At 45.5% G+C, this 16282-nt stretch overlaps 1 protein-coding gene across 2 annotated transcripts in view; it reads right to left on the bottom strand.

Annotated features, from left to right (window-relative positions):
* The window catches only part of RAB11FIP4 (RAB11 family interacting protein 4), a 118350-nt gene extending 104130 nt beyond the window's left edge, over positions 1-14220 (bottom strand). Inside the window, exon 1 of one of the 2 annotated variants that reach the window (XM_027691532.1) lies at positions 13978-14220. In XM_027691532.1, the coding sequence (XP_027547333.1) occupies positions 13978-14121 (144 nt within the window). In that variant the 5' untranslated portion in view covers positions 14122-14220. The remainder of the gene's footprint in view (positions 1-13977) is intronic. The other variant, XM_027691531.1, reaches the window with a different exon arrangement.
* Between the last annotated feature and the right edge of the window lie 2062 nt (positions 14221-16282).

Raw genomic sequence — 16282 nt, 5'->3', positions numbered from 1 at the left:
CAGATTTCTACTCTGCTTGTAGAATTTAAGAATGAAATGTACTTTTGCTGCAGAATTCTACAGCACGGTTAAAACCTTAGAAAGCTGTCAGTTTTTACATCCCTCATGCTTTCAGATTAATTTCCAAAGAATCCTGTTAAAAAGGATGCCCCAAATCATATTGGACTTCCTGAGGGGAAAAAAAATAAGGCTTAAGTTCAGCAAATCACTGCTATGTGCATTCAACTTGAAACTTCTATCCAATTCCACTCCTGTTCAACAGAAACCACCAATGCTTTTATCTTCATACACCCAGACCCTGCTAACATCCCTGCCTTAGTGCTTGGCACAGTTGAGGCCCCTCATCCATGGTCTTTATCAATGATATAAATTCTGCCCCACGTATCAGACCATCCATCAGTGCCTGGCTGTCCTCAGGCAGAGGAGGAGCAGTTGTGCAGGCTGGACCAGACTTCCATGCAACAGTTCTGTTGTTGAGATCTCCCCCTGCCTTTCAGAAACCTAACGCCTTCTTTTTTGTTTTATTTCTGTTTGTTGGAACTGATGGATTTTCAGCAGAAGTAATGGAGCTCATCAGTCCCGTTGGCATCACGAACTCTGCAAGTGGAACATCAGTGAAACTCCTGAAGCTCCTGGTTGCACATGGATCATCAGCTCAGTTTTCTTAACAAATGTGTTTCTCATTTTTCCCTACTTGAGGAAGTGCTGACCATCAGCAGCATTCCCAGGGCTGCTGGGACTACACAGTGTTGCCATGGCAGGTTAGTACAAGCTACACCTAAACCTGACACATTCCAGATGGGCCCTGTCACCTCCTCCACTTCATCATCAGCTGTGATTCACTCTTGGCACATGCAAGGCAGTGAAAGGCTGTACCCAGAACTCAGCTAAAGTGCTCTACAGACCCTTTTTGATTAAAGATTTTCACAGAACTGCCAAATCCTTTTTTCTTATTCAGCTGCCTTGAACTCAAGATTTTCAAACTAATTCCACAGAGAGCTTTGGCAAGAAATCTCTATTGCAAGCAAAAATATCAAACTTAAAACACTTCATAGTCATGTTGTAGGCTATTCTTAACTTGCAAAACTTTGCACCAGCATCTTTATCTCCCTTCCCTAATACTCTCGTGAATAGTATTTCAAAAAGTAACAAATTAGGAATTCCTGCAGGATGCTGAGTCACTCCACAGGGCCCAGGGAAGTCTGATGCGTATCTTGTCTGCTTCCTGCAAGAGCATGGGCTCTACCTTCAAATCGATGTCCTGACTCTCACTGAAGCAGTTTTTTTACCACCTCAAAGCTTGTATCCCATCATAAAACCCCAGGGGAACTGTCTTCTTCAGCATGAACTTAGCTGATACCTGTTTCACTGAATACTTCTTGTTACTGCACAGATTTTGGCACTGGGGAACCACCTTGCAAATGATCAGAATCAAAGATCATCTCTTTTTGCAAGACAGCACAAAAGTGTGTGTGGGAGACAGTTTCCCCAGAAACCAAGTGGACTTATTGTTTATTATTTGCCTGTGTTTATAGCAAGAGGTTCTAGAGGACAGTCTGCCCCAGGATGTACAAAAGCAGAACAAAACTCCCCTCACCCTTAAGAACCCAATGACCCAATTCATACACAGAAAGACTATATCCAAGAGGAGACAAAATCCTGAATTTCTCATCAGTCCTTTCCAATTCTGGATATGCTGAACAAGAAATTTAAGAGAACTGAGTTTCAGGATGGGTGTTGCTCCCAGATTCTTCCACAAGCCACTGAGGGATTTCAAATCCCCTTCTCTGACACCACTTGATGTCTACAAATAATGCTAAGAGGACAACAAGCTCTGAGCATGGTAAAACCTGTCTTCTAAAGCCACCAGTTAGTGTATTGCATTGTTGCATTCCTGCTAAGAACAGCAAAGAGGGAAAACAAGAGGGATGAGAGCAGCACTGCTATCCACCAGCCAAGACACTCCTTTGTAACAACACTTGCCGACTGAGAGCCAAGGCTGTAGGAATCTAAGCCCTCGTTTTAGATCTCCCACCATGTGGTAGACCCTGAATATTCATTACCTATTAAAAGCTTTGAAAGTGTAAATTCATCCCACAATCAAGTGAACTGATTTATTCGCACAGCTGAGTCACACTCCTTTACAGTCTGTGACCTAAATCTATTAATCCGGCACCAAAAAAAAAGAAAAAAAGTCTATTTTATTATTTTATTTTGGTAATATTATTTGAACAAAGATGAATATTTGAAAATTCTGTGGGGTGTTTCTTTCCAGCAGTGCTGACACACAGCTCAGCGCTGTTCTGAGCCTGCCTTCCTTGCTGGTCCCAAGGAGTGCTGCAGACATGGCTCATGTTCTCTGGCATGGGCTGACCCATTTAACAGAGGCTTCACAGAATCTTCATGGGAATCACATCAGCCCTTTAACAAGAGCCTCTGAAGTGCCAAGCAGCAGATCTCACGGAAACCTCACCTAAAGAGAACTATAACTCCCTCATTAATAACAGAAAGTACAACAGCCAGTTCTGACAGCGGGGAAAATTGCTCTGTGGAGAGCAATGCAATATTGGGTCTAACACCTCCTGAGTCTTTTCCTAGGGCCAAGGTAAAATTTTACTAAGTCTCTGCTGTACTTGGGGAAATAAAATCACATTTTCAATAATGACTGGAGCATTTCAGAGCCACTGACTTCCAGCAGAACTAGAGAATCATTAAATACAGTGTGGAAGCTTACATTTAAAATGCCATCAAAATTTAATCTTTTGATAGCTTCTCCTTTCCTCCCCATCTGATAGCCTGTGACATTCCCCGAGTTCATTGCTGATATCATAAATAGCCCCGTGAGCTCCTGAAGAAAGATTAAGTTTTTAAAAGGTTGAAGTTCAGTCCTGTGCTGCAATTGCAATCACAATCTAATTACGGTGTGCTCTCAGCACATTCTATGAGTCTTAAAATCAATTTCCATTCCAGGCTGGCAGTTTACTCCTAGAAATCAGTTATTGCACGTGGGTATTAAGATACTCAGAGATACTCAACACTGATACTGTTCCACACACTCAAGCACTTCACCACTATTTCCTTTGTGTTCCTTCAATGCTGTCCATCTGTTTGCAATCCATTTGAAGAGAATATCCTTCTTCCTCCTCCCCATTGGGATCCTTCTGCCCAACTCATTTAGAAAGAACACAGGCTGGTGCTGCTGATGACACACAGTCAGTGATACTGGCAGCAGCTCACCTAAGTTAAGCTGGCATAATGACTAACAGACTGATTGTAAAATGGGTAAGGTTCTATCAGCAGCAAGAGGGGGAGAGAAAACACAGGGGGACAAAAAAGAGAAGTTAAAGTTGAAGTAGTTTTTGGTTAATCAGAGAAATACCCTCTGTGACTGGCACACCTGTTATTCTGTGAATAAGGACACTGTGAGCTGTAAAGTGGTTATACAGCAGGAAAAGGGAAAGGAAGGTACCAGTGTACCAGCTTAGTGAGGTCCCATCACACAGGCACCTTCAAAGGACTCCAAGAACACCCTTCTCTATTCAAAATCCCCAAAATCCCTAAAACAAAAGGCCAGTTCTGCATCTTTGCTCTGCAGAGGGTGCTCAGCCTGGTGTCCCTGTGGGTTCAGGAACCATCTCTGGAAGCCACCAACAGTAAATACCAGTGTCCCCTCAGCCATCCTGTGCTGTCCAGAAGTCTGGAAGGATGAACCTGATCTCATCACAGAACAAAGTAAAAAGGGGTGGAGTGTGTGGGTGTGGGTGTGTTAAATCAGACCTAATGTTTCACAACTGTTGTCCATGGCAACACTTCCTTCTGTAAAAAAGGTATTTGAAATGTGCCTCTTCACACTTCTTCCCCAAAATAGAGACAGCAGCAATTTCTTGCTATGAGAAGAGTCTACCCTCCTACTCTCTTCACCTTGTACCATAAATCCAGGGAATCAGCTCTGCAGAATAGTGCAACATCTACAAAATGCAAGCAATGTCAGGCACTGAATTAGGAGAAGTGCCACTGAACAGAACATATTGCTCAAGAGCTGCTGAGGCAGCCAACTGCAATAAACCCAAAGGTAATTTATAGCCACATTATTCCACCAACTCAATCAAGCAAGCTTTTCACCTGAAATGTTGTGTAAATCATTTGTGTTTATAACCACTTAGCCCAACTCCTCCAAAGCTCCATTCCCTTCCCAACAGGTGCTAATCTGCTGTAACATAACTAGAGCTGACTGACCACAGGAGCCACCCAGCAAAAAACACCAGCAATGGCGAGTCCAAAACTGAAGCTGTCCCTGAAGAAGGAAGGAATGAACTGGGAGGACAACATAGTGAGGCCAGAACATCGTGCATTACTTCAAATAGTCTCCAGCAAAAAACAGCACCCAGGCAGAGCTGTGGAATGACAGTAGGAATTACAGTCTGTTCAGGATGAGACCCTTGAGGCATCATCAATCCTCACACATTAAATATCCCTGCACCGTGCTCTCCTCCTCCTCCTACCATCCTGTGGTCCCAGGCAGCAGACTGACAGCAGCAATTTGGGCCTGAATGAGCAAAATATTCAGTGCCCACCCCAAGAAAACGGCTGATGGATCACCATCACCAGCCTCCACCAGCCGCTCCACCCGCTCAGGGAGCAGCAGGGTTCATTCACACTGAGCCAAGATGATGCTTCCACACACCAGGGTTGTCAGGTTTCTAAAAATGTTATTTAGAATGCCACAGGGGAAAGAAAATATTTGCTGGGAAAAGAAATGCAGTTCACAACAGTCAGACCAGGTTTACAAGAAAAATACAGTAAGAGAAATCACACAGGGCTATGCACATAGAAGAAGCAATCTGTGCCATGGACCTCTGGCAAAATGCAAGCAACTTGTGAATATTTTACTTTTTCCTGAGGTTGCCTGGGTGACTATCTAAATCAAGAAACAAATGACCTGCATCTGTCAGCATTGGCACCAGGACAGTAACTTGACCTGTGCCAAATTCACTGCACACAGCAAACTATCTTTTCACCCACTGGAAAGACCTCATGAGCTTGGTTAGAGCCAAAGCTTCCAATCTGGCTGACAGATACCCAGAAATCCTCTGGAGCACCAGCAGAGTCATCAGGCAAGGTCACTACTAGGACACTGGTGAGGTGGTAGGTTATTGATAAGGACCTGCCACCCCCAAAGTCGCACCGGCTCTTAGAGACGGACTGACCTTCAAATTTAGACCTTCCCAAGTGACAGTCGTCAACAGCAGACTGTTCAGACCAATTTCATTCTCTAAACAAGACACCTTGGACTGTCTGACTGGAAGCAAAATATCACAGCACTTTCCAGTAAACACATCAGACCGTGCAGAGGAGTTTGCATTTGGCAAAGGGCACAGAATTCCCAGGTGAGGAGGCAAGATGCAGCTTTTTCCTCAGTGGAAACTTCCATGGCTTGTAATTGCTCAGCAAGAAAAGCAAAACTGACATTATCAAAGCTCCTTTGAAGATGTGTCCCAAAGCACTCTCCTCAATTCTTTATTTTCAAGCAAGACCAAAGAGAACTGAGGAATGGAACACACAATTCACTCCTCACTCTGGAGGCTGAAATTCCCAAGTTTCACCAACGTGTGGCTGCAGGAAATGAAGTTGGGCTTCATTTGCTCAAAACCATGGCCTGGTAAGGTAACTGTGGTCACAAGCTGTGAAAACCAGCAGCCAAAAATACAAATATTCATGAGCCAAAATCCTACCTTCTCTTGTACCACTCTTTAAAGCTGTTCCTGCTTCCTGCAAAAACCTGATTTTTCAGCTTTCTCGCCAAGTAGAGAAAATCAAAATCATGTTTTCTTTTTCATGTTTCTCAGAAGGAAACAGGAAAAATGCTTTGTGTTGAGCAAAATCTTATGTTTTGGAGCATCTTCGCTTGTTGTTTGCCAAATATTTCAATTTAAGTTTTGTCAATAAAAAGCTAGCTTCAAATGAAATCAGTCAAGATATCATACTTATAAAAAAACCCCAAAAGGTGAGGTTAATTACACTCCTACCTCTTTTAGGCAAAAATAACATGCCAAACTCATATAACAATTGTTATGGAGGCTGCATAAAGCCTGAAATAGTGCTGTAAAAACTACACTCCCATGAACTACGTTTCTGTGGCACGAGATGGCTTTGCTGCCTTCCAACACAACTGCCCTCATGACCCTCACAGTTTTAGGGGGGCCCAGCAGCCAACGTGGGTCCACCCCAGCCTGACAAGGCTCACGGCCACATCACTGAACACAAGAACTGCCAGCAAGTCAACCAGGGCCCTCAAGAGCAAAGTGGTCTTAAAACCTGAATTAAAGCAGCCACAACAAGGCTCCCACCCTCTCCAGGCTGGATGCAAAGGGGGTCTGTCCCACTGGCCACAAGCTGCTGCTTGGGCTGCTGCATGATGAACATAAAAACTAAATATATAATCAAAACCAGAGCCAGTCTTTACTACAAGGCTGCAAATCCTATTAGCAGTCCTTATTCCCTTACAACACACGGGGTCACACCACTGAATGTGACGGCACCAGGATTCCTGGGGTCAAAATGCCAAATCTGCTCCATGGATGCTGCTTGTAATCCCAGTGAGAAAGAACAGCAGAACCCCTCTCTTTACTACATTCCTTTCCCTTTCATTAGCACCCCTATCCCTATGAGTTCCATGGCTGCCTTTAAACCCCTCCTGAGCAGACTATTGTATTTTGACACAATACCACACCAGTCCAGCACACAAGAGAATCCTGCAACAAAATTCTCCTAATGAGAATCCTACAGCTTTCTCCTGTTCCCAGTAGTTAACAACACTGAGAAAGTGCTATTACCAGAGGATTTTGTCCTATTTTAGGGTGACAGAATATGCTACTGCACAGGACAAAAGGGTAAGGGCCAACAATGACAAATGTTCTCCCCGTTGACATCTCTGTGGCATTTCACTTTCTGAATTGCTACTACCTACTGTATCCTAACATACACATCACATATGTTAGGTTTAAAACTGATCCTATAGTCACTTGCTACAAAAACAGTGAAATTACCAATATTTTAGGACAGTTTCTCAAATCTATTTATACCTTGCAAGCATATGGACAAAGCTGTTTGCATCTGCACATTTGTTTGGGTTTTTTATCATAGCAACAGAAGTGTCACTGGAAAATAATATCCCATGTTCCAAAAGCCATCTGGATCCCACTGGGGAGGGTCAGTTCATCTGGAGGTGATGGAACACCACCAGAATGTCCCCAAAAATGGAAAAAAACCCGCACTTTGACAATGTAGGTATATGTGGGATGTTAGAACACTTGAGAAAACCCACCTGTGAGCATCGAAATGTAGGCAATTTTAAAACTGACACCACTCTGGAGGAAGAAATTGGTTTGGCTGACACCTCTCATTCTGCCAGGCCAACAGCCCTTCCACTCCAAAACAGACCATTCCAGTGCCTTTCCTTCTGATTTCAGGAATGCTAACAGACAAAAGTCTCTACTGTTTCTAAGCTTTTCACTTGACCCCCTAAAACCATAACACTACACCCAAACTAAACTGTCAGAGCAGCTTTAAAATCTGAGGAGTACACTGCAATTTTTCCAGATCCCCGTGCACTGGCCTTGTCTCCTTTGCACTATTTTGACCCCACAGGTCACTCCTGTCACTCACGCTGGGGCTGAACATCCCACAGGACTGAACTGGATGCCAGGCTTAGGAAGGAGCCCTGCTATTTTGGGTTTTAACTGCACACAAAATGTGAAAACAGCAGCACTTGCATTCTCTCCAAGCAGGGCCCTTCAATTATATCTTGAGTAAAAAGGAACTGAGAGGTATTACACAGTGCTTTGTTTACACTCACACTGCTGTTGTAAAACCATATGTTAGACTACTAGTGACTGTGTCTGACGCTCCCTTTTATCATTCATGTGCTTAATCACACCCTGCACTGAGTTAACTGCACAGGATGGGTGTTTACTCAGCAGCCTATGCCAGTATCTAGGCCTGAGATCACGAGCGTGTCCCCAAATACTGCATATTTTAAGAACTGTCAGAACTCCTGAGCAGACAGTCTGATGCAAAAATCAGATCAGGGATTTTAAAATGTTTGTGAATATCAGCATTAAAATCAGATAGAATTAATAGGAAACTATGTTGTCCACTACACAGAGAATAAAAACATTAAACATTAGAAGGCAATTGATTTTTCCCACTTTGTTGCTGGAAAAGCACTGCTGCTGAGTATGAGTCAATTGTGCTAAATTGTAGGTAACAATGCAATTTAGAATCCAAGAAAAAATCTGTATTGGGGATCACACCTCAAATACTAGATGGCAGTGGCTTGTTCTTCCTCCAAGACTTACCCTCCCTTGCAGCAATTTTGTTTAAGTCACTTTTCAAAGCTTAATCATGTTAGAGGAATAAAATCAATACGTGAGAGAAATTTGAAATCCTCCCCAGGATTTGCAAGAGCAAATTTCTGCACAACATGCAGGCATGTCACAGACAAAGAACACCAATTTTACAACTTAACAGCATGGACTGAATCAGGCATGGAGGGAGAAAAATTTACATAGAAAATAGCTGGTCTTGCCTGGCAGCTGAATGTTTTTACTTCACCAGCTACATATGTCACCTTCTACACTGTACTGTCTTCTATGCTTTTAACTTTTGCATTTAGTGATAAGAAAACACAATATCACTGTACCTGCAATAAATGCAAACACTGAGATAGCCATAAAAAACAGTCATTTAAATACCAAGAATTGCTATCAAAGTTGACGGCCTTTCCTTCAGGGATTAAGAATTTACTGTTTCAGATCACTGACTTGTATTGCAAAACACAGCAACAATCAAAACATTTAATTCTTAAGTGTGTAACCCCCCCAGAGCTCTTACCTTTGAAATGCAAACATTACATAAGGAATTAAACTCATGAGTGCACAGCAAACCTACAGCTCCCCTCCTCACCACAGTGCCTCGGAAAATGTTTGATTAATGGTGAGTACTAAGCTCGCTTTATGTCAGTTGTTTGGAAATACATGCTTACTTTCAGGATATTCCAAAAGGCTATTTTAAACATATTCACTGCTAGCCTGTATTGAATTAGGCAGGCTACAGTGGCTCTACCTCGACTAATCCATAAAATAAGTACCCCACTGTGCCATTTCAGAACTGTACTTTTTCCCAGCCACTGTAAATTATATGAAATATCTGGGTCATTAGCAAATGCAGTTTTAAGGAATCTGAATGTGTGGCAGCCTTGCTGCTACCTAGAAAACACTGTCACATGGGAGTGCTCTTTGTATCCTTGTTACATCCAGGCAAATATTTTATTTTCTCTTTAATTATTTCCAGGAAAAGCAGAGAAGAAGGAAGTTGTAACCCTTTTCTCCCTCCATTATGAGAATGGCAGTATCACTTGGTAACACCCTGACACTTTCCTTTCAACATCTCAGTGCCAAAGTTTCTTTTTCTCATGGCTGTAGGTAAGTCCAGAGCATAGTGCACATTATCAAGGTGTGAGCTCTGTCATCATGCACACTGATGTAAATTTGCAGTGATTTCATTAATTTCTGGGTGCAACTCTGAACTGCAACACCACAGCCAGGAGCCTGAACTTCACCCAGACCCCTCAGGAAGACTCTGGGTTGTCAGGCAGTGAAACTACAGCCCTGCTCCTCACAGGAGAAGCTGCTTCTGGAGTGGTTACAACAGAAGGGCTGAGATGAGAGCATGACAACATCAGCTCCTGGGAGACATCTGAGAGCAAGTCAAAATGGAGCATCTACTGCCTGGGCAGCACTTGAGGTTGATGCCTTTAACTTCAGCCCAGAATGGGGATAAATGGAGGTGACAAAAATTAGCAACAAACAACTCCCTATTGCAATAGTTTCTTTTGGCCAGAAACTTTCATTTGTTCACGTGAAATATGTGAACTTGTTTTCAGCTACTTCTGTTCTACATCACTAATAAACCACTGACTTCAAATGAATTACTGGACACTCCCATGAATAATTGATACTGATATTTTACCAGTTCCCTTTCAGGTGTGACACTGCTTCAAGTTGATGAGCAGCAGTTGATCTTACCATGCCAGATCCCTGTGTAAGCACCTGCATGGTCTGCACACCTCCAAAAGGTGATTGCCTGTCTCAGAAAGAAGTCGTAGACATGCTCAGCCTCTTTCACTTGTTGCTGAAAACTGAACGTGGAGTTGAAGTAGAATCCGGCATAATAAAACATCAACTGGCACTATCCTGAAATACACATTCACACAATCCCCTGCCAGAACTGGGGCTTGCTGAACATGTCACTCACAGTGCTCCCAGACACTTGGCTGGTAGTGAAACTCCCTCCCCAGTGAAAGGGAACCAGATGGCGAGCGACTCCTGGCATTTCTCAGAGTAATGTGAAGTGTTTCTTTAGCTGGTGAGCACATGCCATCCCGTCAAGTCGCTTTGGAAACAGCCCTTCATGTCTTTCTTCAGATTTCCACACAAACAGCAAACACCCCATTCAAGAGCAAAGGCCAGGCCCAACGCTGCTGGCTTTCAGCACTGAACCACAAGTCTCAGCTCGGAGTTTCTGTTGTCCTGGAGATAAAGAAGCCTCTCTGAAGGATTTATTTTGTCCTCTGGTCCTGTTACAGCCTCTGAGTGTTCAATTGCTCACCAATGTCCATGGAGAAAGGTTAATTTAAACAACTCAGCTAAATGCCCACAGCCAGATGGGAGGAACAGAGGCCAGAAAGCCAAACTGCCTAAAAGCACAAGTTCCACAACCATTTGTAAGGGCAAGCAGTACTTGACAGCTAATCTGGTCTGCTCTAAATTCAGGAATTTAAAGACATGACTCTGCTCCTGGCTGTGTCAAATTTACATGGCCAAATAATTTCTTCCTTTATTTGAACCACATGTTTTCTAGGGCAAAGCAAAAGCTTGTAAGCAAACTTGCTAGAAGTGTTTCCACAGCCAAAATACCTCACCTAAACAGCCACTCTGAGGCCACTGGCATTGCTGCAGTGGGCATCAAACTGCATGGCAAGAAGAGGATTTTGGTGTGCACGTGCAAGGCACAATGGAATGAGGTACAGTAGTGATGGTGCAGTCTTAGCAAAAGAAAAGCATCAAGATATTAGAAACAGAGGCCTCAAAATCCCACTAAAAATAAAACAGTAAAAAAGTTAACCAGAAAGATTAGAGTTTATTATTTGCACTGTGCAGGTGAGGATTGCTTTGCTTCAACAGAAAGCTGCTGCCTTGCTGCAACATCTTGCCTTGGGGCAGTTTTCAGAGAGTTGTTATCTTTCAGGAATGGTAACATTCGGCATGTTTACTACATGCCACACAAACACAAGCAAAGAAGAAAGAAAAAGGAAGGAGAAAGAAAAAGAAACAGCCAGAAAAGGCTAAATGCCCTACACAGTCCAAGCCACAAGCCCTACTGAAGTCAATATTAAGAATTTATAGACTCCAAACTTTGAATGGCAGTGGCTTGGAGAAGCAGAGAAGAGCTGGAAAGCTGCTTGTGCCCGGCTGGCACAACTGAAGGGACAAATATTCTCTCAGTTCATAAACATAACCCAGGGCTACTGTTGGTAAGAGTCATAATTACTCAGTCCACAGTGCTACCAAATAGGATCCTTCCTGTCACCACACGAACTATGACAACAGAAGGAGCAAATAACTGACACATGAGGGCAAATCCATCTTTCACTTATGAGAATGGAAAAGATCTCTTTTGAATGTAAAGGGAGCCGAGGCGGATCAAGCCCAAGAATTGTAGCATATTCAAAAATATAATTAATTTTCATTGACAGTAAATATGTTCTAATGTGTTAAAGGGAACTGCTCCCTAACAGTGTCTCCTCAGTTTAATTTCATGAGATGTATTCCCACGCAGAACTTATTAGGCTCCTGCAGATGCAAGGTTGAAAGAGTAGATTCTTGCCATCTCCAAACATCAACTGTGATTCATCACACACAAAGCCCATTTTTAATAAGCCTTAAAACCAGACTAGGTCATCTGCAGTGGCTGTTCTACAGTAAATCTGCACTTGCAAAATTGATTCTGTATTTCTCTAGCAAACCTCTTTTGGTGATTTACTAATCCCATTTACTCAACTGACACGTGCTCCCACCCCTGACTACACCAGACACAGGGAAGTAAACCAGAACAAGTTATATTATAACCCTGACAGATAAATAGACAAGATGTAGAGATAAGACTTCTCTGTCCCAGATTTGCAAATATCTTATCAAACACTGCCAGTTACAACTGAACAAAACACAAGGGATGCATTTCTCATCCCTGGCAATCTCTCCCTTGCCTGCCTGGCAAGCCAGCCTGTCCTGAAACCTACACACAACCACTGACAACTGGTACTTCTCTAGTGCTGTCTGTACTGACATTTCCAGTTTCCTCTTTCTCTCCATTTAAATATTTTCCAGCTAATATACTCCAAATCACTCAGAGCTTACGAGATCACCACCTGAATCCTTCTTTGCATCTCACAGAACCCGCTCCCCTGTCACAACCTTAAAGATTTCTAAGACCAAAAAGGATTGTTATGATCATCAGTGTCATCCTGCTGCAAAACAGCCAGTGGAATTTCATCAGTCTTCCTCAGTGCTGCATGAGAAAGCCACTGGTCTGCCTCCAGATAAACACAGCAGTGCAAGAAGCAATTTGGATGCAGTGTATCTGGCAGTAGTAAGGATTTAAAAATATTTCTATTAGTTTATATAAAATTATACAACTTACCAAGAGACAAATAAAACCAGAAATCAAAGAACTCGTTACTGTTGCTCATTTCTCCTTCTTATTTTGCTGGTTAAAACAAGAAACTCCATCTTCTCATTAAGAAAATGTTTAACAGACCTGTGACTATCTGTAAGTAATAAGCCTTCTGTCTCCTGGTTTCCTGATTTAATTCACAAGCTGTGTTTCATTAAGAGTGGTAAGCCAGAAATAAGTAATTTGCTCCAACAATTACTGTGAATTCACTCTGGTTTTGCTGCCTCTTTGGCATCCCTTTATAAACCACCGTTTCGTGGGCTCCTCACACTAATTTGTTTTATTGCAGTTTAAAAGGCTGTTTGATACTGGTTTTCTGAACCCTATCCCAGTCCCAACTCCACTCCTCCTTCCTGGCACCCAAAATTGCTGGGGGGTATTGAAGAGTTAAGTGCAGTATCCCGAGAGTTCTCCACGGGAAAGCATTTCTTGCTGTTTAATTTCGCTGGAGCTGCAGCCCTGGATAGAACCACTGACGGGAACCGTTTCAAACCAAGCGCACGTCGTTGCCCTCATTGACTCTGGCCCGAATCCCACTCCCATTTTACACTGATGTCACGATGTTCAGTGGTCCCACTGACGCAACCGCTCCGAGACCAGTGGCGCGACTCCAGATTTACGCTGTGTCACTGGAGGGAGGGATGGATGGAGCCCTCGCTTCCAACCCATCACCTGCAGCTTTTGGGGTGCCCGGACAGTGCTTCCCTGCCTGTCCAGACCTGGCTCTGCTCTCAGTACCCCAACGGAGCCGGGCACCCCGGTGCGGGCTCAGCTCAGCCAGGACGGAGAAAAAACACAATAAACGCAACCCCCGAAAGGCACCGCGACCTCCCAGCACCCGGACAGGTCCCTGCACCCCAGGGGACCGCGACCGAGTCAGCCCGGGGGTCTGGGCCGCCCCGAGGGACCGGGGATGCTCTGGGACCCCCCGAGGGATGGAGGGAGCCGCGATGTCTTTAGGGAGGACTCCGCGGGAAAGGCGGAGGGCGGCCGGGGAGAAATGGGGTCCAGGCTGCCATGGGGAGGGCTGTGGGACCCACCGAGGGACGGGTCCCCGAAAGGAGCGGGTCTAGGCTGCCCTGAGAGGGGCGGTGCGGGCAGGTGGGTGACGGGGCGGTCCGGGCGGGGTCCGGCCGCGAACAGCAGGTGAAAGTTGCGGGGGGCTCGGGGGGTCGCCCCGCTCACCTCATCCCCTTGGCCGAACTGCAGCCCCAGGGCCACGAAGTGCTCCACGCGGATGAACCCGTCCGCATCCTCGTCGCACACGTCGAAAACCTCCTTGAGCTTCCGCAGGAACCGCAGCAGGCTGGCCGGCTCCATCGCGGGCATCAGCGGGAGGCGGGCGGCGCGGCCGCGGCCGCAGCAGCCATGATCGCCCGCGCCTTCAGCGGGTGCGTGACATCAGCGCCGGGGAGCGGGGCGGGAGGGACGGCGAGGAGGAGGAGGAGGAGGAAGGGATGGAGAGAGGGAGGAATGGAGGAGAGCGGAGGGAGGACGCGAGAGCCGGCGGAGGGAGGGAGGGACGGGAGAACAATAGGGCAGAGCCGGAGGATGGAGAGCGAGGGAGGGAGGGGGGCCCGCGCTCGGCGCGCGCCGCCAGGGGGCGGAGAGGAGCCGGCGGGAGCGGGGAAGGGAAATCCAGGGAATGGGCAGGGACAGAGCGGGCAGGGACTGAGGGGGCAGGGGGGGCACAGACCGCGGGCACAGACCGCCGGCAGGCCCGGCACCCCCCGGCTCCCCGTCAGGCTTCGTGCCTCCTTCTCTTCCCCAGGGCTGAGAAAGTTGGGGCTGTTCATCCTGGAGAAGCGAAGGTTCCCTGGAGACCACGCAGCCCTGCCAGCATCAAAGGAAGCTGCAGACTGTGCACCAGGAACGATGGTGATAGGACAAGGGGGAACGGGTACAAATTGAAAGGAGATTTAGGTTGGCTATACGGAAGAAATTCTTTACTGTGAGGGTGGTGAGACGCTGGCACAGGTTGCACAGGGAGGCTGTGGATGCTCCAACCCTGGCAGTGTTGGAAGCCAGGCTGGATAAGGCCTTGAGCAACCTAGTGGTAGATGCCCATGGCAGCAGGTGTTGGGACTAGATGATATTTAAAGTCCATTCCAACCCGTTTACATTCTATGATTCTATGACAAACCCATTTGCAACCCCTTCACTGCTCCACATATCAGTCTGACATCCCAAATAAAACACTGGTCACACTACAATATTTTTTCTGAGGAAAAGCCATTGATCCTGTTCTGAACAGGCCCAGGCCAGGGGAAGAAAAGCTGAGTGTAGAGAGTTAAGGGGCAATTAAGGAAAAGCAGGACGGGCAGAGGTTCCCACGCTCTGCCGCGCTCAAGCGAGAAGGCAGAGCCAGGCAAAGGAACTCCTCGTGGCAGGGCATGGCTGGGAACAGCCACTGTCCACCCACACTTTAATGAGACAGAGCTGCTAACAAAGGGATGTCCCTGCCTTTGCAGGAGTCCTCATTAAAGCCTCCTACAACTGCTGTGCTCCATGGCTGGGTTTTAATTTGATCTCTCTGCTCTGTCTCTTTTCTCTTGTGTGGATTTTTGGACTACTTTTTAAGCCCACAGCTGTGAGCCGCCAGAGGGGAGACCAGGAATGGTTCTGGTTTCTGCATTGTGCCTCAGACAAGGAATGATGGGTCAGCCTCTGGCTAGGAAGGAGCACTGGCACAGCAAGGCTCAGGTCCTTATTGCCTCTGCCAGCACTTCTTTCCCGCTGTGGTTGCTGAGCACAGGTGACCATCCATCAGTGAGTGACGTTCTGGAGGTGATTGATGAAGCTGTCCAACTAAAATGACCATGTAAGTGCAGCAGGTTTGGAATCCAGACAGTATCCATTCATTTGCTTTCTTCAGTAAGAGAGGTCCATATGGCCCTTAGCAACCCTGAAAATCCTATGATTAGAGCAAGCTGGTCAAATTAATCTCTTTTCTAGGAACCAATAGGAGTGTTCTCAGGAAGTTGTATTTCTTTGAACAGAGTCTCTCATTCCTTTTATGTGCAAATTCAGGGTTAGGGAAGAGGCTGGCTTGACTGTAAGTCAGCTGTCAGTCACAACACAGTGACAGCACACACTGCAGTAGCAATACAGCTCCCCACGTATTCACCCTCTGGCACAGACATATAGAGCTGGTTCCAGAGCCTCTGCCACCTTTACCTTCCTTTAGTTTTACAAAAAATACTGAAGAGTTCTCCTTTCCCTCACTGATGTACTAAAGGGTCTTCCCAGACTGGGAAAAAAAAAAATCAAAGTGCAGAGATCAGATATGAGCCTTGGGAAGCAAAGAATTTATGGAGAGATGTGAGGAGATCTGAAAGAGAAAAGGGAAGCAAAATATTTGATCAGCAAACTTCTCTGAAGTTGTCTAGTTAGAGCAGGATTCTTAAGATGTGGGGATGTTCAGCTTTTATCTCGGAAAAAAGGAACCCTTGAACTCATCTTCAGGTTACGTGAGGACTGAGCTCAGCAC

The sequence above is a fragment of the Neopelma chrysocephalum genome, unplaced genomic scaffold (genome assembly GCF_003984885.1).
Source record: "Neopelma chrysocephalum unplaced genomic scaffold, ASM398488v2 Primary Assembly neopelma1_84, whole genome shotgun sequence".
Lineage (NCBI taxonomy): Eukaryota > Metazoa > Chordata > Aves > Passeriformes > Pipridae > Neopelma > Neopelma chrysocephalum.
This window is presented reverse-complemented; position numbering and strand designations above follow the sequence as displayed.